Genomic DNA, 26,722 nt, shown 5'->3' on the forward strand with positions numbered 1-26,722 from the left:
GATAAAAAATATGTCAACTTAATGATGAGTAGCCAAGATTGGTTTTGATGGTCAACTCAGTCAAATCGTGTGCTTGTATTTTGTATTTCAATTTATCGAACATCAGCCTGTTTATTTTTTTTTACTACCAGAACCAAGATGTTGCAGAACAATTTTGATACCCTAATTTGATACCAACTTGTCTGCATAAAGGTTTTTGTAACCTCTGAATAAGTGTTTGGTTTGAAAATTGAAATTGCAACAGTCTTTTCAGTGTTATGAGGTGATGCAATTCAGCAGTGAAAGTACACCCCCTCTACTCCTGTGTGGAGGAGAGAGTGGTTATTTGGGGGGGGGGTGTTGAGCTGCTGGCAATTTGGCTGAATTTTTCATTTTGGGGGGGGTGGGGGTCGAAGAGATATTAGTCAGGTGTTAAATGACACACTACTCAGATCAGATGAGAAGGCTGGTAATTTTGTGATAATTGGTTCATTTTGTTAAAAGATTTTTTTTTTAGGGGGGGAGGGTATTAGTCAGGTGTAAGGTTACACACTACACGGATAAGATGAGAACTCACATGAGCCACAGAATCAATATCTAGGCAGCATTGTGTACACCACAAAGTATGTGTTGCATAATGTATATTTCTATAAGATTGTAAAACGGGAACTTAGAACGTTCATTTAGTACTTTTTGTCCATGACGTTCCCCTTATTTGGCATTACAGGTATTGTCTTTGGTGGATGACAAAGGGGTAGATTCCATGAAAGTGAAAAATGAAAATGGATAATAAAAAAAAAATTGAATTGTTTTTATTCCATTCTTATATTTCAATGTCTGCTTGTAAAACTCAAAGTGGTTGCTGAAGGAGTGTTGTTGATTGGTTAAAACGTACAGAGCTCAAACCTTTCTGAGCCACCACATAGAATTATGTAACTACTCATATAATTATCTAACCACCCTAAATAGTTGTATAACCTCCCAGTAGCATTATGTAACTACTCATATAACCACCCAAACTAGTTGTATAACCTCCCAGTAGAATTATGTTAACACCCAATATAATTATACAACCACCCCAAAATAGATAACCACCACATAGAATTATTCAACTACCCCGAAAAAGTAAACTTCATAGAACTACTCCATAAAAATTTCGAAAAAAAGCTATAACCCCCCCCCCCACCCCACACACACACACACACACAAAATATAAAATAAATAATCAACAAGAATACAGCAGGGATTCAACACTGTAATAGAGGGCGCTTGTACGAATGCTGTTGCTCCGTGTCTTGTATAAATATCCAAGAGCGCTAGGACGAATTTTAGATGATTTTGAAGGAGTCAAGTAAGAGTTTGCTCAAGCCTGTTGGCCTGCATAGATACCATGTAGTGTGGTTGGGGGGGGGGATGCGAAGGAGTCATACACATTCACTGCAGGGGTAGTAGGCCTGTAGAGGGTATCTTTGTAAATATTATACCCATACTTACACTTTCTTTACCTACCTGGCCAAAAAAAAATGATTTAAACAGTTTCCCTGGGTCCTTTTGTAGTAGGAGTGATGGAGGGTGGGAAATACCCGGAAAATATATTCCCCCTTTTTTATGAAATTTTCGTCACTTGTAAACAAACCTCTTTACTCAGTAGTAAACAATTTTCGTACGCTGCTTCTGGGCGGCCAACAGGGGTCTAAAATTGCCACAATGGACCCAATTTTTGCACCACATGTACTTCCATTTATGCTCTTCAACATACAAGACACACACACACTAAAAACAGATTCTGATTGATAACATCAAAAAAGTTGTACTGCTTTTTGGCACTTTCCCTGAAGGAGAACATTCGACTCCAATAGTAGTATGCCACCATAAGGTGCTCATAGCTTGGTAACTACCCTTGAAGACTCGCCCCAAACCACGTGCCGCGCTCTGAAAAAGTTAACTTACCGTTGCTTGCAAGTGAAGTTTTCTTCTTGTCGCTACAAAATGCAGACAGTAATGACACGTGATACCTTGTTATCTTTTATCTAGACCTGAGATGTCCATCGCTGCTATGTACACTGTGCTGTGGGTATTGACCGTAGATGTATGTACTGACTACACTAGTGTCTCAATACCGACGGTAGCAAGCTGTGTGTGTATTTTCTGGGATCGATGATGGTGTCTAACACTTCTATTAGACCTCATTCGAAACTAGGTCAGATTACCAGCATGAGACATTTCTTTGTGCGCGAGTCTTCACATCCTTTAAGATCATGGTTCCCTCATAGTTGCGTTACAAGCCATATAATATTGACACATTGAATATCCATTGATGATCACAAAAAGAGCCTAAGAAGGTCAAATAAATGTTCCTTTTGTCTTTAGAGGTTTTCATCTTACTATTGTGATATCGAGTTTGGCATCACCTGTGTTAAAGTTAACGCGATACACAACAGAAAACTCAGATACATAGAATACCAATTTGTGGTGTTTATGTAATGTGCTTATATCCTTCCATACTAGCCCATATGGCCTGTTCGTTCAACGTTACATTCCTCATTATTGTCGCTCTGTCCCTTATATTATTATGAATGATGATAGCAATGAAATTTAATATACACAGTAAACCAATAACATTTTCCTTTACCGGTCGAACATTTTCTTTGATTTTAGGTGTGGGGGGGGGGGGATTCCGGTAATAGCTGCAGAGTGTCTAACGAGGAGGGGGAAGGGATGTGATACGCATTAATTATTCAAGAACTATATAGAGAGCCAAGTTCATTTCTCTTCCCCGTTGAAAATTTCCGTCTGCCTTTAGGTGGTTGAATGGTGGGGGGGGGTCAGGGGTGGAGAGAAAGCTGGTGAGTGTCTTTGTCTCAGAGGATCTAGCAAAGAGAGAGAGGGGGGGGCGGGGGTGTCGAGCAATATTATTGTTTTATGTTCTCCTTATGAAGGGGTTAAAATAAAAAAGATTTCGAACTATTGTCTCACTATGTATTATCATATTCCGTCTTCAAAGGAAATATACAGTGGTCCTTTTACCTATCACTGTGATCCCCTCCCCAACCCCATTTTCCTCATTCATACCCCATTCTACCATGAACATATCCTTCACATATTACGAAACATAAAAACACAGAAACGGATTCAAACAAGGTTTTGTTTACGGGTAGTGTCATATATTTACACCTTGATAATAAATTCAGATCCCATGAATATTAATATTTACAAGATTTTCGTTACTTACAACGAATAATACGATGTTTTTAATTTATACTTTTTTTTAAAGACTTCAGATCAGGACATTGTTGTTTTTTCTTAGCTTTAAAAACCACGTGATGATGAATATAAAAGACCTTATATCCTGTCTTAAATTTTCTTAATTTTTCTTTTTAAAATAGGCCATTAGGATAAGACTAGGCCTATTATAAAATCTGCCGTATTATCCAATGAGCAGCATGAAGCACGGCATAGGGGCTGCAATAGGTCACAGGGTCAAGGGGCATATAAACATATCCATACACATGCGTTTCGGGTTGTGCCTGCAGAAGTTAAGAAAGGGGGCGCGTACCTGGCGCCTAAAGGCTTCAGATGGTGTTAATTTAGCACTGTAGACTATATAAGCGATCTATGGGATACCATAGGGTGAACCTTGACTGTCGCCGTGTGAACATTTCTCATAACAAAGTATCTCACTTGTCGAGAAACATGGAAGCACATTTAGCTACTTTTATGGTTTGAGAGTGCAGCGAGGAAAAAATCCCGTTTTTTCGATGAGGAAAGAGGATTGAACGCAATGACTAAAATCTCGAAAAACTTATCTAGCTGTGGCTATTCTTGGTACGGAAGCGCAAGGGTGACATGAATGAATTGTTGTCCAGGCAGTGACTCAGTAATGTATAGCTAGTGACGTACACTTTGATGAGATATGTTACATTATATACAGAGATCTGACGCATGCGCACATGGTATAATGCACCGGCAGTTTCGTTTAAAGGGAATATATATAATGACACAAAATACTGCGTGATATGCCAAATTGGTCAGAAACCCATTTTAGCATTTATTTGCAATGTGTTCATAATTTCGTACCAATCGTGCAACAGGTTTACATGGTGATATTAACGTAGCAATAGAGTCTTCAATGAATACTACATATATGCAAGTTCTGAAGGTAAAATCAAAATTGTATATTGTAAATTCTATCAAGTTTTTATACAAATATTGAAGCTTTGAAAGTTATTTAATTTCGTTTACTGTTTGGACTGGACATTAGTTATAAAAAGTTAGATGGCAATACGAACAATCTGATCAAATTTTATCAGAATAAGTGTGGATCTTTTTGTTGCCATGGAGTGAAAAAAAGAATACTTTCCCTCGATATTACTGTTTTCATATGTACGAACATTGCTCGTTTCTTATAATTCATTAGCAAGTTTTCGTTCAATAGAGTGGTCAATCTGAACAACCCAGTCTGCTTAAATAATATTCATATTGCTTGTGAGAAAGATTTCTTTAAAATAAATAAATAAGTGATTTCATACAATGAACGATGCTTCTGAGCTGAGCTGAGAGAAAAAGAAGTCCATGACCTTTGTCCTGATCATGAATTTGTCCACATTTTATTCTCCATTGCACCCTAACAATATAAAACAGCCTCTTCAATCTTATAGGAAAGGTCACTTTTAAGGTGTATTTTTAACCGGATAGGTTGGGAGGGGGGGTGGGGGTGTGTGTGTAAGTTTATTTAATTTTACCTCTTTTCCTGTGGGATGGAGATAGGTATTGGAGGCTTGGATACATTTTAGGTTTCAATGTTGTACCTTTCGACTACCCCTTACCCTCCCTCCCCCACCCTAATCCACTCCCCGTTCTTCCTCTCCCATTCATATCCTTTCTTGGTGTAATCTCGATTCTACGTTTGCTCACTCGACGATTTTCTCCACTGAGACGGAACCAATTGTTTTCTTAAAGAATAGGTCTTCTAGATGTTCCCGGGAGACTCTCTTCAATGCAGGCATCGTAAGCAGTAACTTGCCGAATCTGGCGGGACTCTCCGGGTGTATGATGTTCTCATATTGTGCTAATACCACCTGGGCTTGATCTCTGTAATACTCTACCGTGCTTTTCTCACGTACAGCACTTTTAGTATCTATAATACGGGTAAAAAGAATAAGAAAAGGTGAGAAGACTAATATACACAATCACAAAAGGAAAAGAACATTTACTAATGTGTTATGTTCTAAATTGTACATCTCCCATCGGTGAAGAAGGACGATGGGGCAGGTGCTGTTCTCTTGCCATATTGCACCCCCCCCCCACCCACCCCCTCCAGTCCCTTTGCTCTTACCGTCTAAACTGACACAATATGTCATCTCTCAATGTAAACATACACCCAATACCCCACCTTGTTAGTACTCTACCGTGCTTTTCTCACGTACAGCACTCTTAGTATCTATAATACGAGTAAAACAGGATAGGAAAAGATAAACAATCACAATAGGAAAAGAGCATTAACTAATGTGTTATGTTATAAATTATACATCTCCCATTGGTGAAGAAGGACGATGGGGGGGGGGGGAGGTGCTGTTCTCTTGTCATACTGCAACCCACCCCCCCCCCCCTGCGGTCCCTCCGCCCTTACAGTCTAAACTGACACAATATGTCATCTCTCAATGTAAACATACACCCCAATACCCCACCTTGTTAGACACATCGGCCATTCTTCCAACCAGGACCCATACTAAAATCACCCCCCCCCCAGGGGTGTCAAGAGTCAGGCCGGGCCCAGGGATACTATAACGTTACCGGACCCCACGTGAAATCTTCGTTTTTCTCCCTTTATGTATGTTATGATATTAGGATAAATAGTCTGTATTATATTTCACGGGGCCCTAACTGACCCATGGGCTAATTCGCCCCCCCCCCCCGGACCAGCCCCTTATCGAGCCTATCTACCTGACGCGATTATGCAATTCAAACAACCAAATTGGCTTTCGAGCTGTTGGTGTGAATCCCGGGTGAGGTAGGAACGGTTTGTAATGAAACGTGAAATGTACCTGATTTAAACAAAATAACCGCCTCCAGAAAAGCAAACTCGTGCGTACTGAGATTTAATGTACGCAGGCGCACAGTAACTTCCTGAATATCGTCGACAACTTCCGATTTCCTCTTTTTTGGTTCCTGGATGGAGATAATAAGATGAAAGAGAATTTCTATCACAAATTTGTTCAAATCAAGTTTAGCTGTCTTTTGTGTCGTGTCGGTGTAACATTTGTCACCAATTACAGTCAAAACCTTCCAGCAATTTTCTCGTATGAAAGGGCAATAAAATTTCAGCTTTCATCAGAAGATAAATCGAAAACTGAAAATGTCCACGGACAGCTTAAACATAAATGGCGGTGTGGGACCAATGCAAAATGGAAAAAGTCTCATCCGTTCACCGGTTTTTTTTATATATATATTTTTATGTGGTATGTTTTCACCTACTTTAATGACGTAGGTCATCCTATCTGGTAATCTATTTAATCCTACCTTTTAATAAGGTAACTTTAGGTATCTTACCTTTTCGTCGATTTGTGACACTAATTCGTCATCTAATCTCATACTGGAGTGACTGAGAAGTGCGCAGAAGTCAACAGCAGGCCAGTAAGCCGCATGAAGCAGGAATAATTCTCCCCAACATTCGTTTAACAAGATGAGTCGATCGGACGTATCCAACAACCTACGGAACAAAAATAACATATAACGCCATAAGAAAGGTGTGTCCAAATGGTCAGCACTTGGGACAGTATCAATTCACCGATTGCATCCACTACTGCCCGAAATCGTCAGTTGCATTTCAACAGGTATTAAGTTTATGCCTTGGTAAAAAAAGTTGCCTATTGTTTTGGAGTGGGAGGGGGTTACATATTTCCCTTTACTTTGCCAAATAATAAACACAATGCTGGTTTTGAAGATTGTCCAAGATGTGTTTTCATGTGAGAATGTAAAAAAGAGAGATTCTGCTATGGACCATTCATTAAGAGCGCCACCCACTAGTATAAAACTTTTCTGGTTGGCTAAACAATAACACTAGTCTTGCGAATGAGATAAAATACTGTTTTACAACTGTTAACAAATACAAAGGTTTTGCGTAAATGAATTATTTTCACATTTGCGGATGTTCATATTTATCAAAATGATAATTCTTTTCGTAGTTAAGAGGTATGAGTGTGGTAAATGTCGCTTAGTATTACAACTCCTTTTGTACTATCATATGTCGGGGGAAGTTAAGGAGTGAAATTAACCAAAAAAGGAGCTTTCTAGAAATGTTCAAGACGATTATTTTAAATTTAAATTATACCCTAAAATCCATGACACATTCTTGAACTACTGGACCACTAACCCGCACCACATATCCTATGTCCCAATTTTCTTTTAATAAGACTGCGACCATTAGGTAGTTTGGACGTACCTGAATGGCTCGACGGCTTTTGTGGATTTTAAAGCGTGTATCAGAATACTTGTGGCTGTATCTTCTATCACAGAGAGGTTTGATGGCGCTCTCGATGGAATACCAAACGATGGAAAGTTTCCATGAAGCTGTGCCGCTCGTGAAGAACATGGGAGTATCGGAATGCGACCGCCCTCACCCATAGATGTCTGAAATTGTAGAGGAAGTGCGGCGAGCTTTGGGTGTAAATCTGAAAGAGGAATCATAAATAAGAAACAACTTGAAGGCGAAAATGGATAAATACGTGTCAAGATTCACGATTGGTACCATCAAGTCTGACTATGGGGGGAGGGAGGGGTCAGAGGGGGCTATAGCCCAGGGGTCAGTTGTGCTTCCTGGGGAAAAATGGAAGGGAACCGGCAAAATATGGAATGAGGAATATTGTAATATAATATGCATATTACACTTAAGAGAAAACGAAAAGTGCAACAAGGGCGGGGAAGTGGGGGGGGGGTGGGCGAGTAAGCGGCGACATCTCCACAGAGGCTCGGCCTGGGTAAGAAATGATTGAAACATACTACTTATTACTTAGTGAATATTATATCATTTGTCATTTTAATTCTACATCCAACAAATCAATGTTATCGTTAAAAATATGAGACAAAATATGTTTTTGTTTCTTTCTTACTTCCTCCTTTGCCTGTGGCACTGTCGATGTCTCCTCGACACATCCGTGACGCTATCATCTGCATATTCTCACTTGGAAGACCGCCTGGTTTTAGACTTGATAACATGCCACTCATGAACGTAGGACCATGAAGATGTGCTGTCGCTAGGGGCGAATTACTGAATGCTGTTGCTGCTAGTGCATTAGGGTGCGCCAAGAAACCGTGACGTAACGGAACGGCTTGGAACGCGCTTCTGGACATCATTGTTTCCCGTGCCCTCTTTGATAACTGTCGGGCTGAATGGGCGGCCCATGGCTGAAATAGCTTAAAACCACCGACATCTTTGCTGGATGACGACCGGGATTCCCCAGAGGCCATTGGCTTCTTCTTTCTGGGCCCTCGTTCTTCTTGAACGGCTGTTAAAGTGAAAAATTAGATTTTGGAAGTCAAGTAGAAAGCAAACTAAAGAAGAAAAAGAACAACATGTCATTGTAGAGTATATTAGCAAAGTGACAACGGGTACTTTGTCAAGACAAATATCCATACTTCCTTCTTTAATCAGTCCACAAACCATTCATATCAGAAACATCCATATTTATACAGCCTACTTTACATATAAGAATCTGGGCGGAAGTGCGTAAGAAAAAATGAAAGTATAAAATAATTTATATGGTTTATATGTAACCTATACACACTATTTACTTTAATTGTCCGTTACAAGATGAAGTATGACTGTCTAAATTTTAAGACAGGTAAACAGTCATTTACTTTTATTTTTATTTTTATTGATCTCTCTCGTATAGTCTTATATTTGTTCTCTTGACACATCAACATATTCTTAAACATTAAAAGTGATACCACAATACAAATTAACTTTTCCTTCCTAAATAGACTGTATAACGCTTCCCTTACTCTCTTAAGTTCACCATGTTTATGTTTATGATTAATAAGTATATATTTGTTGCTATATATTTTAAATAGAAGTTGAGTTTATACTTAAATACTTCATAATCTTGTAGGACTTTTTAAACATTTTAATTCAGCAACACAAAAATCAATCCAATACGGTAAAAATTTGCCTCCATTATTTTTTTTTTCGGCGAATAATTCCCAAGGTTACATTTAATTAACTTCTACACATCACGCCTGATCTTAGACTCGCTGTATGTAATTTATATATTTTGAGACGTTTAATTTTTTTTTCGTGTACCGATTTATTAAATTAATCAGGCTTGACAAATAATGTAATATCCAGGGTAGTGACAGTTTGCCTTTAGTAAAACCACAAAAAAAAAAAACGTTTCCATATAATACCTTTAATCTTCGCGTTCAATGTTAGTTAATAATTGAAATTACTTTCAACAAAAAGATGAACGGAATTTACTCAGCTGCACCCTACTTTTCTATGGCTCGTGAAGCAATAATTGTGACAGAATCTTTAAACCATGTAATTTTGTTACTTGCATACGTGTCCTATAATCTGCCCTGAGGCATCTTGCAATTAAGTCATTTTCATCATCATCATCGAAAAAGGGGAAAAAATGCTTCAGTCGTTCATCTCCGGTTCTTAGTATTTCATCAATTTGTTCCCATTTTATAAGCAGCTTGTGTTTAATTTCTTGTTTATTATCATAAAGAACGAAATTTACAATACTATATACGATAATAAAACAGCAAAGTGTAAAGAAGCATACAGTATACATGCCTTAGGTTACGGTATGTAATATTGCCCACGGCATGTTAGCCCTATATATGCATGAAGATTACACATGCATAGTAAGATTTAATGTCCTTCCGCTTTAAAAAAAATAGCTCTTTTTGTTTTACAAGAAACTGATGAATCTTCTTTTGGTGATGATTTAGTAGGGCTGGGAGGGGAGGGGGGGAGGGGAGGGGAGGGAAGGATAGGATAGGATAACATATGCAAGAAAAAGTTTATGTTAGTTTTCTGGAATAAGGACGCTTTGTAATCGCATTTGATAGTTATGTACACGCATACTTCTCTGACGTAAATGAGTGTAATATTGTAGTCAGTAAACTTAATGAGATTGAAGAAGGGAAGCGTTTTCCAAGTTTTGGACGAATTGGAAAAGGTCCTCTACTATTTCAAAACGTAAGTGCAGCGAATTGCGTAACAAGTGCCTAATAACCCAACAAGTGAAGTAAATTGTCAAAATATCGATATTCCTGCAAGTGAAATGTACGTCCATTGGACATTTACTTTGAGGCCTGTATAATAAAAGTATAATAAAAGAATCGCCAATTTAATAGAAAAATGTGGAATCTCATATAGATTCGCTGGAAGGGGCGTTAATTGGTCATCCGTTTAGCTTATCCTTGTATACTTTAAATTACTAAATTAATATGCTTACAACTGACCACTGTCAATAAAATTTATATGTAGTTTAAAATAGGAAATTCTCCATTAAAAATAAGCAAAATAGCCAGATAAACATTGATATTTTCCTTGAAAATACCACGAAATTGTTAATATTAATACAAAAACTAAAAAACAAAACAAACAAGAAATCTGAGAGCACAAACAGCCGACATGACTCAAAGTTTGATTTCTTCTGAAAATCGATACTAAAGCAAAAACGCAACAGTTAGAAATTTAAATGGTAAGCCCAGCACCTGTTTCTCAATAAGACGAATATTACATGAAGATTAAAATGAAAAAAATATATATAACTGATGGAAAAAGCGAATTAGTATGAAAAAATCGCAAGGGAATCGAAATTAAAATCATAATTGTATTGATTTTTAGAAACTCTTATAGATTTCGACCACGAATTTTGTCTCAATCTTGAAATGTCTGAAGAAGTTACTAATCGATCTTGGTAAGAAAGAACGCGTTTGATGTGTCTGAATGACTAATCCTTTTACTCGCAAATTTCTGTCAAACGTCGTTTTTATATTCGTTTTCATTTTTCTTCATAATGTTTAAAACAATTGATTGCATTACCAATTTAACTTCCCTCGCATTTAGACATGCTTTGACAGAAGCTTTTGTTTTGTATGTATGTGTTGCATTAACGTGTGTATATACATACATATATACACACACACACACACACATATATATATATATATATATATATATATATATATATATAAATATATATATATATATATTAATATATATATATACATATATAAATTTATTTATTTCTTAAGGAAGATTTTGCTAAAAGACAACCAGATATTTTTGAAGTCATTATGCATCACCATTTCACACTTTTAACGATTACAACTTTAATAATCAACTTCCTTTAATAAATTTTATCTTTTTATAAAGTAGAAAAGATAAATGGTTTTCAAGGTTTTACTGAAGCCCGAGACTCTCGAACCGTTTTACTCCAATTTGTCCCGGAAACACCCAACCGGTTCGTTTAAACACGTGCCGGCTTTCTGATATCATTTAACAAGTTAACATTGGCCAAAAAAAAAAAGCGGCCGATACAGAACAGCGAGGCAGACACTGGTGGTTTGTACAGCTTACACCAGACGCGCGTTGCCAATTAAGTCATGGCGCTTGACGAATCATTAAGGAGAAAAAAAAACCTTAGAAACAAAACAGTAAAAGGGAGAAGAAAAGAACAGGAAAGAAGAAGCAATATTTGATTTGTCAAAGGAAGGAAAGGTGCGAAAGGAATTATGAAACAAGAATTTAAGGGAAATCTAAATTTTGCCGACAGGGGTAGCAATTATGGAACATAGAGAGGAGAGGGAAAAAAAACTTTTAAGGAATGGCGCGGGTAAAGAGATTTCGATGAGTGTTAGCGCGGGAAAAAAATCGATATGATAATTTTAATGAGTTTACCGGCACGATACGACTAGGACTAAGTATGCCTGGTAGTATAATTCATCGATTTTGTATGTTGTTCGTAGTGAAGTAAATATTTTGCTAAATATAGGAAAAGGGGGAAAAATACGATCAAACTATGCAACGATTTTAAAGAAATCGCTACCGATACAAAACAAAACATCTTTGATTGCATAAAAATGAACTGTCTGTCACATAAACAATTTAAGTCATTTTCCTGCCTATGCTTTGACAGTTATTATTTCAGTTATCAATCTTTAGTGATCTATGCACATGAATGTTTTCTTCTCAAATTTTTGTTACGCCCTGGAGCTTGCAAATGCACATTATATAAATTGTTTTGAACATGAAACCATCTGTTTTTCATTTAAAAAAATTATTAATGTTTTAAGATAAGAAAAGAGCGAAAGAAGACAAGTAAAAGAGTTGTCGGAATTTAGTTTGGTCTGTTTGATTAAAAAAGAATTGAAAAGTATTTTTAATTTTATATATTTACTTTTTATTTTATGGAAACCATTTTTTCTTCAGGAAATACTTTCCTGTCTTGTGCAATTCAGTACAAAATTATGAAATTTTAAATTAAGGCTTTAATCCAGTATTATATTACCATGCATTTCTTTAGATTAGAGATACATTTTAAGTAATAATTTTATTCGAAATTATGTTTTAAGGAGCAAATTTAATAAAACTTAAAACCGACCGCAAATTTTGTTTTTCAGAATTATACATATTCGGTAAGCTAAATTCATTTGTTTTCGTAGTTTCATTCAAGTTTAAGATTTTAAGATTTCTTCCACGACATGTGTGTTACTAATACAGGAGGAACATTCTTTATCTCGATGCTAAATATTTATATTATCAAGTTTATAAGTCCTAAATATTAAGTAATCCAAGAACATTGATATATTTTCTGTCATTTCTTATTATTCACATGTTCTAAAATGCAATTACGATCTTACATCAACAATAACAACAAATTACCCAAATTTAAATAAAACGTACAATAAATAGACAAATCATATAAACTTACAAATCAATTCATCAAATATGAGAAATCATATTTTGACGTCATATTTAATTTAGTGCACCCGTGCAGACCGGCAAAAACCTGAAAGTTTTCATTTTGGCTTTGTTTTTGTGAAGAAACAAATTCTACTTTTAATTACAACACATTTCAATTCATTTTTCCCCCTTTACAATTAAGGAACCAACTTAAAGGCTATTTTTTTTTAAATTATTTGTCAAATATTGTTTGAGATATACAATCATTTCATTATTAGGGCTAACTTTTGATGTTGTAAGAAAACTATCGTGTGACTCACTTTTACCCCCAATAACGGCGAAACTGCCCGAAACTGCCCGATGACTGTGGATTAGCCATACTGTCTCTACTAATAATTATATGGAGAGACCGACTTTGCTTCCTCCAGCCAAACACCTGAGCCAGCGGATTTAGATCGAATTTTCCATCCGAAGGGATGGTAACCCTCAGGAATTATGATTTAACCAACGCTTTAAATTGTTATCAACTTGTAAGTTGATACCATTTTGCCCTAGGGGGTGTGATAGAAATGTAACCGTTTTATTTTATTTTTAGGGAAAACGGGAGGACTGCAGAGCGGCGAGTGACTCAAATGAAAAGTGAATGTTTTCACTGATAATTTAGAATAATTTCAAAGATGGAGAAAGTGTTGCCATTTTGGGAAGCTTATTTTTTCCGAATGCATTGAAGTGAATAACAAAATGACATAACTGGAGAGAGAAAAAAATGGGTTTATTCGGAGAAATGGTAGGATGGCGTACATTTATACAAAGTTCATGATATCGAGATAATTTCTATTGTTATACTTACATATACATATACGTGTACATACTGTTATACATATCATGTAACGTTTTATAAGATTATAATTGTTATGATATGTAATTATAGTGAAAAGTAAAGGTACAGTTGCAGTAGTTAAATTGTATTAACTGAATATGTCAACACAATTGCAAGGTATGTAACCATCCTTTGTCTGTAAAAGTGTTTGACATGCATTGTTTCTCTCTTACACCACAGTGTAACACCACACGGCCTTTTGGCTAAGATCATGTGAAGTATCTGTTCCCTTTCGAGGCGACTTTTCCTTAAAAAAAAAAGTACCACACGGTACCTTATCATACGCTGGTGGAGGTCTTATAATGTGTGGTTAAGTAATAGTTACGGATAACTTTAGCACGACACAGGAAGGTCTTCAGAATTATCGCGGTGAGGTGGAGGGGTGGGATGGGGGGCGGGTCATTTATAGGTAAAGTTACCACCTTATGGTTTTCTTATCTATAATGTATGGTAATCTACTTTTACTTGTATGTGGAATGATGTGTGTTAAGAGGATGGGGCGTTTGATTCAGATATATTGGGTGGCCTCGTCCCCTGACGTAAATCGGAATCACGGAGTAAAAGGCTAATTTTCCGCTTTCCTGACGCTTTGATAGAGTATAGCGTTGTTCCATATATTTATTCCATTTATTCCTTAAGCGGCTGTCCATGAAACAACAGAACAGCCTGTTGTATTATTTGAGTAATTCGGACTACCAATGTATGTTTTTGTGCGGGTCCTTGACATGGAACGCATGGAATCATCGTAACAGTCTGTGTTATTCAAATGCAAATTAATTACAATGTTTAAATGTATTTTAAATATCTCGTTACATCCTCACGAAAGAAAAGAACGTATACAGTTTGTGCTATACAAATGCATATTCAATGTATATTTAAATATCTCGTTGCAGCCTCATGAATAAAGAAAACCTTATATACGCGTTATTCAAATAATTCTGGATAAAAGCAGTGTATCTTATAAAGATTGTGTTTCTATTGAAAGCGGTATCCAGATCATGAGATCAGGCCTCAGATCTGAAAGCAATCCGCTAATTTAAATCGACTCTATCTGGAACAAAATAGATTTGGTCAAAGAAGAATCAATATTCCCGATCTATAAGTGGAACAATCCACCCTTCTCAACTTTCCTGCTTTTTGCTTTTTCTTTGAGGATAGAATTTCAGTTTCTGTACAATTAAATATCGAGAGGTATATGACTGGTTTTGCTCGAAACTTCTCTCGTACTTTCCATGGATATTGAAAAGAAAGTTAATTCCCGACTCTTTGCTCTTACGCGATAACCCCCTTTTTATTTAGTGATGACGTCATTCGTTTTTTTTCTTCTTCTTCTTCTTCTTCTTCTTCTTTTTCGATTAATAGAGACATAGGCTTTCTTTTGCAACTCAGAAAACGAGCCAAAATAATTAAAGATGGATTTGTTTGCTATTTCGCCAAAACAAAGTAATTTGAGAAGGATAGATGGGAGGGATTTGTTGCCCGCGCCTGAACTCAAAACTAGTAATTTTGAAAAAAAGAAGTAATTTGCTCGAAATCCCAGTACCGAAATTTTTCGCAGTACGGGTTGAATAATATTTGTCATGGGATATTATCCATCCTTTAAAATTAGGGGACTTATGCATGTGTATTGCTTTATTGCAAAATTTAAACTTAAAAAAACACGGTCAAATTTTAATGTTTAACTTATACAACACTATAAATTTCATTTGGGGGTTTTCTTCTATTTTCCTATTTAAAGAGTTACCGACATCTGTAGGAAAATACATAAATACAATGATTAATGTAACTTTCGATGCGAAATCATATTTAATACCGCGGTTAAAGAAATAACTCAGGTTGGAAACATGTTAGACGTATATAAAGAAATATTGAATTATAATAAAACTGTTCGATTTTTGCTTTGCAATACGTTTCATGTATAGCTTGCGGCAAATCATTGAAAAAAAATCTGATTTATTATACAGATAAATTCTCTTTTGTTTTTGTACTGTTGTAGAGTTTTATCCTTTGATACTTTTTATTTCTGATGCCTTACAATTATTCTCAAGAAAACGTTCATTGATAATTCAGATATAATAAACTTATGCTACTCTTAGATGAAATCACTTTTCTCGTAAGGAAAAAAAAAACAGATGTCAGGAGAATATTAATCCGATTTATAAACATAATATTCTTGGTCAAACGAAATTCTGGGAATATTGCAACCTCGCAACAGGTTTCATCAATATTTTCATGCCAAAAAAATTGCACGATTTAGTCTGAGATTATTACTAACAAAAAATAATAATAAAGAGCAAGAAAAATGGAAATCGTTATCTCTCTGACAATGAGAAACAAAATAGCCTAAGCGATAAATCTTTGTATGAAATCTCGCACATGCTATTTTTTGCTGGAGGATGTTGTAAACAATCTTAGACATACATGAATGAGGTTAAACATAACCATAATGCTACCTTATAAAGAGCTCAGCGAATCGTGTAAACGTATTGCACGAAAAAGTGAGACATGGGGGAATGATAGAGAGAGAGAGAGAGAGATATGTGATAGCGATTTTTTTTTACTGTAGACGGAACCGTTAAACCTGGCTTTGGGGTACTCCGCAATATGGGGGGAGCTTAAGCACCTGATGATCAAAGGGATATTAAATTTCCTTAATAAACTTGCTATCTGCGGCCAACATCACCGTAAGGAAGGGTTTAGTAAGTGAGCAATTGGAGAATACAGGCGAAATGGATCTTGTATACAGAATTGGGCGGCAACGCAACGTAACGCCCCCTTAAGCTGTGTACACCACTGGCACGTGCAACGGGCGTGTTCAATTCATTGTCTGCCCCTAATGCCCGCTTATAGCGCAATCCCGTTGTATAGCGAAAAATGTATCAAAATTTGTGACTAAACGATTTTTAATTGTTCGGAAATGCTTGCGACTAATTAGAAGTAGGACTCAGAGCTAAGGTCGGAGTTGTCATGGAAACCGCTTAATTAGTGTTTGATGGATTAAATTCGGCTTTTTTTTTATTGATTGTGAAATGTTAAGCCTATTATGAGATATTTTCAATTTGATTGAAATTGGGAAGGTGTTTAAGTTAGTTATTATACAGAAGATCAGTCACAGTAGTGACAATCGTAAACATTTATTACATTCAAAGAGCAAGCAGCAATGTTTTGCAAAACATAAACGATTAGAACAAGGGAAATATTTGTGATATCCATAGCTGAGTACTGGTCTATCTGGGACTATTATGTTCAATATCTATATCGTCTTTAAGAATAGTTCAAAGTTAATTTATGTTTCATAGGTCTTTGCTTCAATTTGCTAGTTCTTGAGCTTTCTCGACGTGTCAACAGGGATTGAATATGTTAATTTGTAGATTATATAAACATTTGATTATCTACAACTTTAACGCTATATGAATAATTAATGAGATGGGAAAATTTTCAGCGTTATTTTGGTTTTGTTGAGATCTCTGACGTCATAATTAGATAGGCGTGTCTAAGCTACGTCTTTAAGAATAATCACCCCCCCCCCCTCCACACACACATATAAAATGAGCGTTTAGTATGTAATCACCTGTTATCAATATTTCTTTCTTTGAATGAAAGACAATTCGTCGATATCGATTCTTACAATCTCGTTACTTTTGATCATTTATTCCAACCCGGTTCGACTTTGAAGTAGCGCATGGTTGCGTTTACCACGTATAACGTTTTTACATCTGAACATATATAATATTCTTAACGTTAGGCTATTTATTAGATTACTGTCATATTCAAAGAATGTCTAAATCCATCGACGATTATTATTTTCGTTCCGTTTCAAGTCAAATGTGAGCCTAGAGAGTTGCTATATGCTGCTAGCTAATGTACCACAAGTTAAATTATGCAACAGCAAATATGTGAAAAAGTTCATTGAAAGACATGTTATAGTTTTACTTTAAGGGGAATAAAAAAATAAAAAAATGATAAATAATTATGAACTCACCACTTTTGTTCATGTTTACTGCAAAACATTTCTTGAGCCTGCAATATGGACACCAGTTGCGCCTCGCTTTATCCACCAGGCAATTTCCTTTGCCAATACAAGTGTAACGCATATTGCGTCGAATGCTACGCTTGAAAAAGCAGCTGCATCCATCGCAGCAATAAACGCCGTAATGTTTACCGTAACTTTTATCTCCGCAGACTTTACATGGTACAGGATTAGGTAATGTACGACCTGCGGAAAGAAATAAACTATTCAATCATACTCTTAAAGAGAAAAAACTTAAATAAAATGTTAAATGACAAAGTACAACTAAGTGACAAGAGAGTAACTATAACCATGGTAACGTGATAACGTGCTGCGCATGGATACATGTTAGATTCAACTCACAAGACATTCATTAAATTATCAGAGAATGTGACGATGTTGTGTTGCGAGTGTATAAGCGTAACATTCACAGTGTAATACTTTAATTAGTTGAATAGAAAATGTGTTGATGTTGTGTTGCGAGTGTATAAGAGTAACATTCACCGTGCAATACATTAAATAATTAACTATAAAATGTGACGATGTTGTGTTGTGAGTGTATAAGAGAAACATTCTCGGTGCAATGCATTACTAAGTTGACTAGAAAATGTGATGATGTTGTGTTGCGAGTGTATAAGTGTAACATTCCCAGTGTAATACATTAATTAATTGACTAGAAAATGTGATGATGTTGGGTTGCGAGTGTATAAAGTGTAACATTCACCGTGTAATACATTAGTTAATTGACTAGAAAATGTGATGATGTTGGGTTGCGTGTTCATGAGTGTAACATTCACCGTGCTATACATTAAATAATTGACTAGAAACTGTGATGATGCTATGTTGCGTGTGTATAAGTGTAACATTCAACGTACAATATATTAATTAATTGACTAGAAAATGTGATTATGACCGTGCAATGCATTAATAAGTTGACCAGAAAATGTGATGATGTTGTGTTGCGAGTGTATAAGTGTAACATTCACCGTGCTATACATTAATTAATTGACTAGAAAATTTGATGATGTTGGGTTGCGAGTGTATAAGTGTAGTATTTTCCGTGCAATAGATTAGTTAATTGACTAGAAAATGTGATGATGTTGTGTTGCGAGTGTATAAAGTGTAACATTCACCGTGTAATACATTAGTTAATTGACTAGAAAATGTGACAATGTTGGGTTGCCTGTGTATAAGTGTAACATTCGCCGTGCAATGCATTCATATATTTAAACAAGTCTACATATTACATTTGAATCAAAATTTAACTTGTATATTTATTGGTTTGTTTGCTTTCAATTGTTAGAGTTATAGGATTAAATCTGCATAGAAATATGTAAATTAAAACTATAAACGAATCCACCCATTTTTTTTTAACTTAGGTTGCAAAAGAGAAAGGACGAATGATTGATGAGAAAATTGAGTAATAAATATTAAAATATCAATTTTTTTTTCGTTCGGATGACTATAATTAAGTACGCAAACTTTCCTCCTTTCCGGCTGGACCCAAGTAACTAAATATAAACAATTGTACGGTACATAGAAACATAATATGAAGAAGTGTCTCTTAGAACACATATAGACAAAAAAAAACAAGAGGAAAACGAAAGGGAAATGATGTAATTACGTATAGCTGGTGATAAACCTTATCAGTTCATAATGATAACAACTTTCTCATCGATTCCCAGATGCAAAATAGGCAGAGCCTATATGTACACCTGCTGTATAAGTGTTTTAAGCCTATGGGCGATCTATGTAAGTGTTGAGAGTCTGGTCCGAAAGGTATAGCGACTTCAAGAGGTTTTAAGCCTATTGGTTTGACACCGACGCAACTAGCATATGAGTGAAGTATGTATTCGTGTGGCGAGAAAATATACATTACAAGCAAAGCAATAATATTAATAGTAATAATTATAATGACAATAATTAACAAAAAGAGACATGTGTACCCGTCTAAACTTTTCATAAATAAAGTCATAGGCTATATACTGAGAAATGCAACGTCTACTTTGAAATTTATGTCACTTTCAAACAGAATGGCAGAACGGCGGATTCACAAAGTAATCTTATTTGCGTACTAAAGAGAGCCATTTGTCTTCTAGTTTAACTTTTTCCCATATTATATTTACCAGTTATACTTGATATAGTTTTCAACACAGTGTTTACAAGATGTTAGTGAACTAAAACAATACAATTTCAAGTTATGTTTCGTTAATTCGATGTCTTCATTTAACAGATCAGATAACTTTGTATTCAACTATATGCAGTCTCAACATATTATACGACAAATGAAATAAACCCAGAAGTCAATATCCCATAATCATGCAATCATCATAGATCTACAGATTATTTTTGATCTATCATTACATATATTTATTTTTTATGATACCAGAGCTAATTCAAAGCCAAATTTCAACCAAAAACCCTTGCTTACAAATTTTGTAAATATAAAAGAAATTTGTAAATATAAAATATGGACATTTTCTCACCTGTCCATTGTTGAATATGTATTCACATCCCAAACAATTAAACTGATCATAATAGGTAATTAAAATAAAGACTTTCTCCTGGCTTGAGGTGATTAAGTATTTTTATAATTTGTTATAGCATATTGATACAGTTTTATATTTGTCCTGCATCATAGTAATTCGAGTTATCAAACATCAAGCATTTTCTTTCTCTGATATCTTAAAAATATGTATTTCACTTCTCCATCAATTAATGTTTTATGAAATTTCATTATAGCAGTATAATCATTACCGATTCTAGGCTATAGTTTAGGTTATAATAGAGACACTTCTTCTATCATATCGATGACGATTTGATATTCGTCCTGAGATAGCAGCAAAGTTTCTCGAGATATCAAATAATAATTTTGTTTCTCTGATATCAGAAATAGTTATGTTCCAACTGAATTTCAAACGAACAGTTAAGATTCAATGATATTTAGAGCGAAAGTTAATTACATACGGAAAATTTGGAAACCAGTGTATAGCAGTTGTGTTTGATACAAACTAATGACATTGTGAACTATAACCCATATTCTATTGTCTTTATGAGTAATTAAGATTAGATTTCGTAAATATTATTAAATGTCTTGTTAGTTTTCTGCGTGGTCTTTTATTGAATCAACTCATTACACAGTATCGATATACGATCAACAAAGCCGTCCTGGGACTTTTCTTGTAATCTACCCCTAATCTTGTAATAGAATTATAAAATCTTTACAAAGTTTCGATGAAAGTAGAGTTATTCTTATCTCAGTCGAAGTATTACTTATGGAACGAAGTTATAAGAGTGTTGTACATACAATTTTATAGCCGAAAAGCGAAATATTGTTTAAATAAGATGTTTTGTATAGTGATTATACAAAATAAAATTGCTAAAACTTAAAAACCTTTTTACTTTAAACTTTTCCATCTTTATTTAAGGAATAAATTCAGTTCCAGAAAGCATTGCAGACATATGAGATTAATGAATTGGAAAGAAAAGTTTTTCAAAGATTGAGTTAAAAAATATTTTTCGTAATGGATTAATGAAACGTCTAATTTTCAAAAGGTTTCTTTCTATGTTGGTTTGCTACAGCCTACACACAAGTTAACGTGCATCTGGTTAAAATATGTGCAATTAGTTTGTAATCTTCAAAGCAAAGTGTGTGACAGATGGAGTACTTACAACAACAAAAGAACTGAGCCCTTAAACCCGTCCTCCTTTTATTTATTTTGCATCTCTCTCTTTTTCTTTTAAATCTTATTTCTGGATTGCTATTAGGTTAGTCTTCCGCGTTTTTATTTAAAACACACCCACCGCTATGACATCCTTTATAATAATTAAATATATATCCCTGGTAACATTTTAATTATTCAGATTTATGCTCATTAGTAGAAGGACGTTCAGTGTTGTGGGGTTACTAAACTCTTGTTTAGATAGACGTTTGGAAGGATTTTGTCCCCCTTTTGATTTATAATTCAGTATCTGTTCTCTATTTTCTTTAGATGAGCCCCTATGTACAAACAACCTAGATCGCTGCGGGCCTTTTCCGTGTCAGATAGATAGCGTTAATTCAGCAAACTGTGGCTGCAACTGTTGGTCTATAGGTGGATCTTAAAACTAATCCATGCCTCATTAAACCTCGGTAAACTGTTTACATTAGTATACTTGTATTCGCTTTATTGCGGTTTGCGACAAGTATGCAGTCCTCAAGCCTCAACGCCTAATTAAAGTCAAATTAAAAGAACTTGATTATTGTCGATTTATTTTCCAAACTTATGAGGTCTCGAATGTTCTCTCCACCCCCGCCCCCCCCCCCCCAATTTCTTTATCATTGAGCTGACACGTGCTATTATTTATATACATATATATGCATATTTCATATCACATATTTTGGTTTGAATAGGTTATTATGTTAGTCTGCGTTATAAATATGCATGAGAATCATTATTATCAATCTTGAATATTCATTAATGTTCGAAAAAATGTAAAAATGTTCAAGAAAGACGGAGTTAGAAGTCAAAACCATCTAAAGGGTAAAAACATGAAACTATGATTCGGGTCCTAGCGTGGTATGTTGTACCTCTTTATGAGGCAGGATATGGTCTCTGTTTACAAACAAAACATTTTCACATTCGCATTTCTGTGTCTTTTTATCACAATTGTTTTACCAAATATTGTACACAAAATCCTATTTCTGCCTTACTAAATACCGTAGTTTGACATTTTATTAATTAATTTTCAATGTGCAATTAAAAACTGAGTTTGTTTTACATAATTGCGATTTCAGCGAAGTTGATAGAGATACGTAGAAAAGGGTACGACATTATTTTGGTCAACTTTTTATCCCTGAAGAAAGAGATATTATTCAATAATTGAAATACTTTTCCAGTTTTAAGATGATTTCTTTTTTATCTCTTTACTTCAACATGACTAAATTTGATTTTTGTTTTGTTTTTGAAGGAAGGTTATTAACATACAGATATAATAACAATGATAGATACTCAAATTGTATACATCTACAGCTTCATCTGTTACGTAAGTATATGTTAGGGCTAAGTGTTCATATTCGTTTTGAACAGTTACAAACACCCCTTTCGGGATAAATTAACTTTTTGTTTTGACATTACTGAAAAGAAATGTTGATATATAATTTGTCTTGAAGTTTATTTGCATGAGAATAGAACAACTCCATTTTGCAAATTGCACATATACACCAAAAAGAAAATTGCAGATTTTATACAAATAATATATCTATATGCTCCACTATTACGAACATGTACGTAGGCCTATATCAGGATATACTTAACCTCACGTTAGGTTCGAACCGCTTTAAGCTATCGAGGTAGACAACATTTCTTGCTGCAAAGAACTGTTACCATTTGGTTTGGCGGTCAGTGTGCTTGCGTTGATACATATGCTACGTTTTAAATGTATAACTATGTTGCTTTAATATTCAAAATTAGTATAACCAGTTTGATATCGAGATGAATGAACCTCTTTTCTGTTATTTTTTCGAATAATGATTATGCTAAGACCAAAGATTTACAATTGTTTATTAGATAAACAAACCCCTTTCAATATTAATAAACAGCTTTTGATATCTTTTTCTCATAACTTTTGATTTCAGATTAGTTTCTATTTCTCTAACAATAACATGTAAAACACAACAAACGAGACGGTATGATTTGTAACATATGCAATCATAAAAGAAATATATTACAAATAGACATCAACAATAACCGGAATTTAAACACAATACATTACAAACGACCCAATTTATATATTCTATTGGTTTGTATTAATATTATACTATGTAATTAAGGATATTACCTTGAGTAAAACATAAATATTTCTAAACTGAATTCGAAGCTACTTGGAACATTTTCTTTAGTAACTTTAACTCCTAAACTTATCCAATAAAGAGGGGGGAGGGGGGGGTCACATTTAGAATAACCGTAAGTTTTACATGTTACATTGTCCACCATCTATCTAAATAGGAAATAATACGTCTTGTAAATGTTTAGACCAACCTATTTGTAATAATTAGTGAAAGACATTACTTTAAACTTTTAAATAGAAAGACAAGAAAAATTTTGATCTCATGTATTCCTCTTTAACTAATAAAACTGAAGAGTCCATCAGTAGATGAAGAAAGATATTGAATTCTTCTTTCTTTACAAACTGTAACGCTGTGTATTAATGTTGCTACATTGTGGTGGTAACATACAGAGTTTTAATAACAATATAATGAACTTGGAAAAGTGATCCGTTAATTTTGTCAACAAAAAGTACTTACACCAAAAACCAAAGAGAAAGAAATTAAACAATCAAAAAGTTTGACGATTGACCAAAACAAAAAAGAGATAACATTAAATTTTGGGCTCGCATTTGCTTCTGTGTTAATGGCTATAGCTTAATGTTGTAGAGTAGTTAGATTGGTTTAACGACACATATCTCTTATTTGAATTTAAAAGCTGCTCAATAATGTATGAATATTATATGGCTTGGTCAAAGTCACAGAAAGTTGCAACCCAGACTTAGTGCAGCTTTAAATATTTCAATGAGTTTTTAAACAGTCGTAGTTTCAATGTGAAAGGTTTATAGACTATATTACTTTATTAAAGCAAATCTCCGGAGTTATTATCCCTTAAAGATAATTATAAGAAAGAAAGAAATTAAAATTTTGTATATTATCAAGTTCAATCCTTTATTAGCAATGTTTACAAGAACATTAACTATAACGCATATACCGTGTATTAAGAGAAAGAAACACAATCTGCGGAAATATTAAGTTTCGTATTTTGGATAAAACATATACTAATTCTAATAACCTTTCATGTTGCATGTGAATATTTTAAGCAATTGTCAAAGTGGACAATTGTTGATGTTTTTAGTACAAATGTGGTTGGATAAATAGTAATTTGAACAAAAGCAAATCTCCTTGTAAGTGTTATTCAAGTTTCGTTTCAGTAAAGAAAATGGGTCCTTTTATATACTTTAACATTAGTCGAGAATACAATTTTGTTATTGCCTCTATTTGTTTTCTTGAGTTGTAACGTTCCAGTACTTTACAAATGCACCTTAATTTTCTTGTTTGGAATAAAAGAAAAATTAAAAGTGAATTAATACAAATAAATTGAGTGTACTTGAGACGATAACCGTTTTATATGTAAAGTGTTTCTCTTTACATATACGTGCTATATATATAAATATATATGTATATATAAATATGTATGTATATATATATATTTATTATGATTATTATTATGATTATTATTTTATAGATGTGTAATGTTGATGCATGTAGTACATTTATTGAGTTATTCTGTATCGAATAAAACAGACGGTACTGCTTGTCTTTGGCAACATGTTAAAGGATTATTATTATTATTAAAGAAACACAACACTGTATGTTAAATATAATATAGATATCATATACATGCTTTACAAAACAAAAACATAAATGTTTATTAGCTTGCATACTGAATGTCTCAATATTTAAAATTTTTAATTTAACGTTCGGAGATTTTTCTCTGCAAAATAATGTCAAGATTACTCATCATAAAAAGAACATTTTATGATTGGTTTTTCTCAATCAAATTGAAAAGATTAATTTTTGTAAAGAAACAGAACAATACAACAACAACAGAAGTTTAAAAAAGAACGTTTAATGTGGAAGTGATTTTTCAAAATCAATATTATCATGTTAATAAAATTATTTTTAGCGGCACGTTTTGATAGCCTCCAACTAATGTCTTTTCTATATAAAGAATTCATGCAGAAATCAACATTGCTTACATTTAATGAAAAAAATATTTTCGCGGTTATATTTAATACTAAGTTTTCAATTTCAAAACGTCTCTACTTTATAAAACTTTGTTGTAACTCTTGAAATTTCTTTCAAACAAAAATAAAAAAATATTAAATTTACCCAAATAGCTAATTGAAGATTTTCATCAAAAGACTTTTCTCATATTGATGTCTTACCCTCTGTACTATTTTTGAGTTAGTTTTAATTAGCCACCGTTAACACTGACAAGACATCTATCTCTTCTTTTTAGCTTTCGTTTCCTTTTAACTTATTAATTTTGCGAGTAATTTTTAAGAAAGTTTTTCTCATCAGTTAAACGATAATTTCAACTGAGTTACCCATCTATGAGATAAAAAATAATAATGTTTATTTTCCTTGGATAAATTATATGAAAAAGTGAAAATGACAATCCAAAATAATTGAAATAGTGGAAATTAATAGGATATTCCCATTTTTGCTGTCCTTTTTGAGAACAAAATTTCTACCAAACATTAAAAAAAAAAATATATTAAAGAAAAAAACGGTTTTTGTAATACTCACCCATTATTTCAAACAGCAAAACGTTAATCAATTTTCAGAAAAATATATTCTCGTTGCAAAATAGTTCTTATTTTTCTTTCAACAAAAAAAAAGTTTTAAAACATATCACTTTCCGACTTCTCTGGACAAAATTTCTCTTGAAGTAAGATCAACCTGTAAGTGACCTAATACTTATTTAATCCCAACTTTTCAACTCCCCCAAACCTCTTCTAAAACGGCTTCTTCCTTCCAAACACTTGCAGGCAGGACTCTTACGTATTGATCGTAGACGATATTGATGCGTCATTCGCCCATATATTTGCAAATGCCATATGATTGCCCAAGTTCCCCTAAAAGCGCGCCACAAATCAAAAGTTGCCCACTTAATACAAGTTGAGCCCCCTTAAACGCTGTTCTCATCGAATATCCACCCTCCCTCTTCAAAATTGTCTCGGTGATGCGATCGAGATTCAATTAACCATCGGTTATCGTTCAACTTCCATCAATCGCGCCTCGAGTATCAGCGGGCCGACCAATCACCTCGACGCAGACGGTACGGAGATTCAAGTGGTCGAACACAATTCATTAAACAAAAAACTTTTCTATTGGTTGCGCAGG

General features: G+C 34.3%; 1 protein-coding gene and 1 long non-coding RNA gene across 2 annotated transcripts; both read right to left on the reverse strand.

Moving 5' to 3' along the window:
- Positions 1-141: 141 nt before the first annotated feature.
- On the reverse strand, positions 142-2,631 carry LOC139974907 (uncharacterized). Its single transcript, XR_011795587.1, has 2 exons — positions 1,012-2,631; positions 142-957 (listed from the first exon to the last, which is right to left on the reverse strand). It is a non-coding gene; the product is annotated as an uncharacterized lncRNA (long non-coding RNA).
- A 243-nt stretch (positions 2,632-2,874) lies between these two features.
- On the reverse strand, positions 2,875-26,407 carry LOC139975269 (nuclear receptor subfamily 2 group E member 1-like). The gene is made up of 7 exons (XM_071983036.1): positions 26,126-26,407; positions 17,758-17,991; positions 8,088-8,483; positions 7,421-7,649; positions 6,529-6,688; positions 6,024-6,147; positions 2,875-5,116 (listed from the first exon to the last, which is right to left on the reverse strand). The coding sequence occupies exons 1-7, from the start codon at positions 26,127-26,129 to the stop codon at positions 4,890-4,892; spliced, it is 1,374 nt and encodes a 457-aa protein (XP_071839137.1). The 5' UTR covers positions 26,130-26,407; the 3' UTR covers positions 2,875-4,889.
- Between the last annotated feature and the right edge of the window lie 315 nt (positions 26,408-26,722).

This window comes from Apostichopus japonicus, chromosome 10 (assembly GCF_037975245.1).
Source record: "Apostichopus japonicus isolate 1M-3 chromosome 10, ASM3797524v1, whole genome shotgun sequence".
NCBI classification, from domain to species: Eukaryota; Metazoa; Echinodermata; class Holothuroidea; order Aspidochirotida; family Stichopodidae; genus Apostichopus; species Apostichopus japonicus.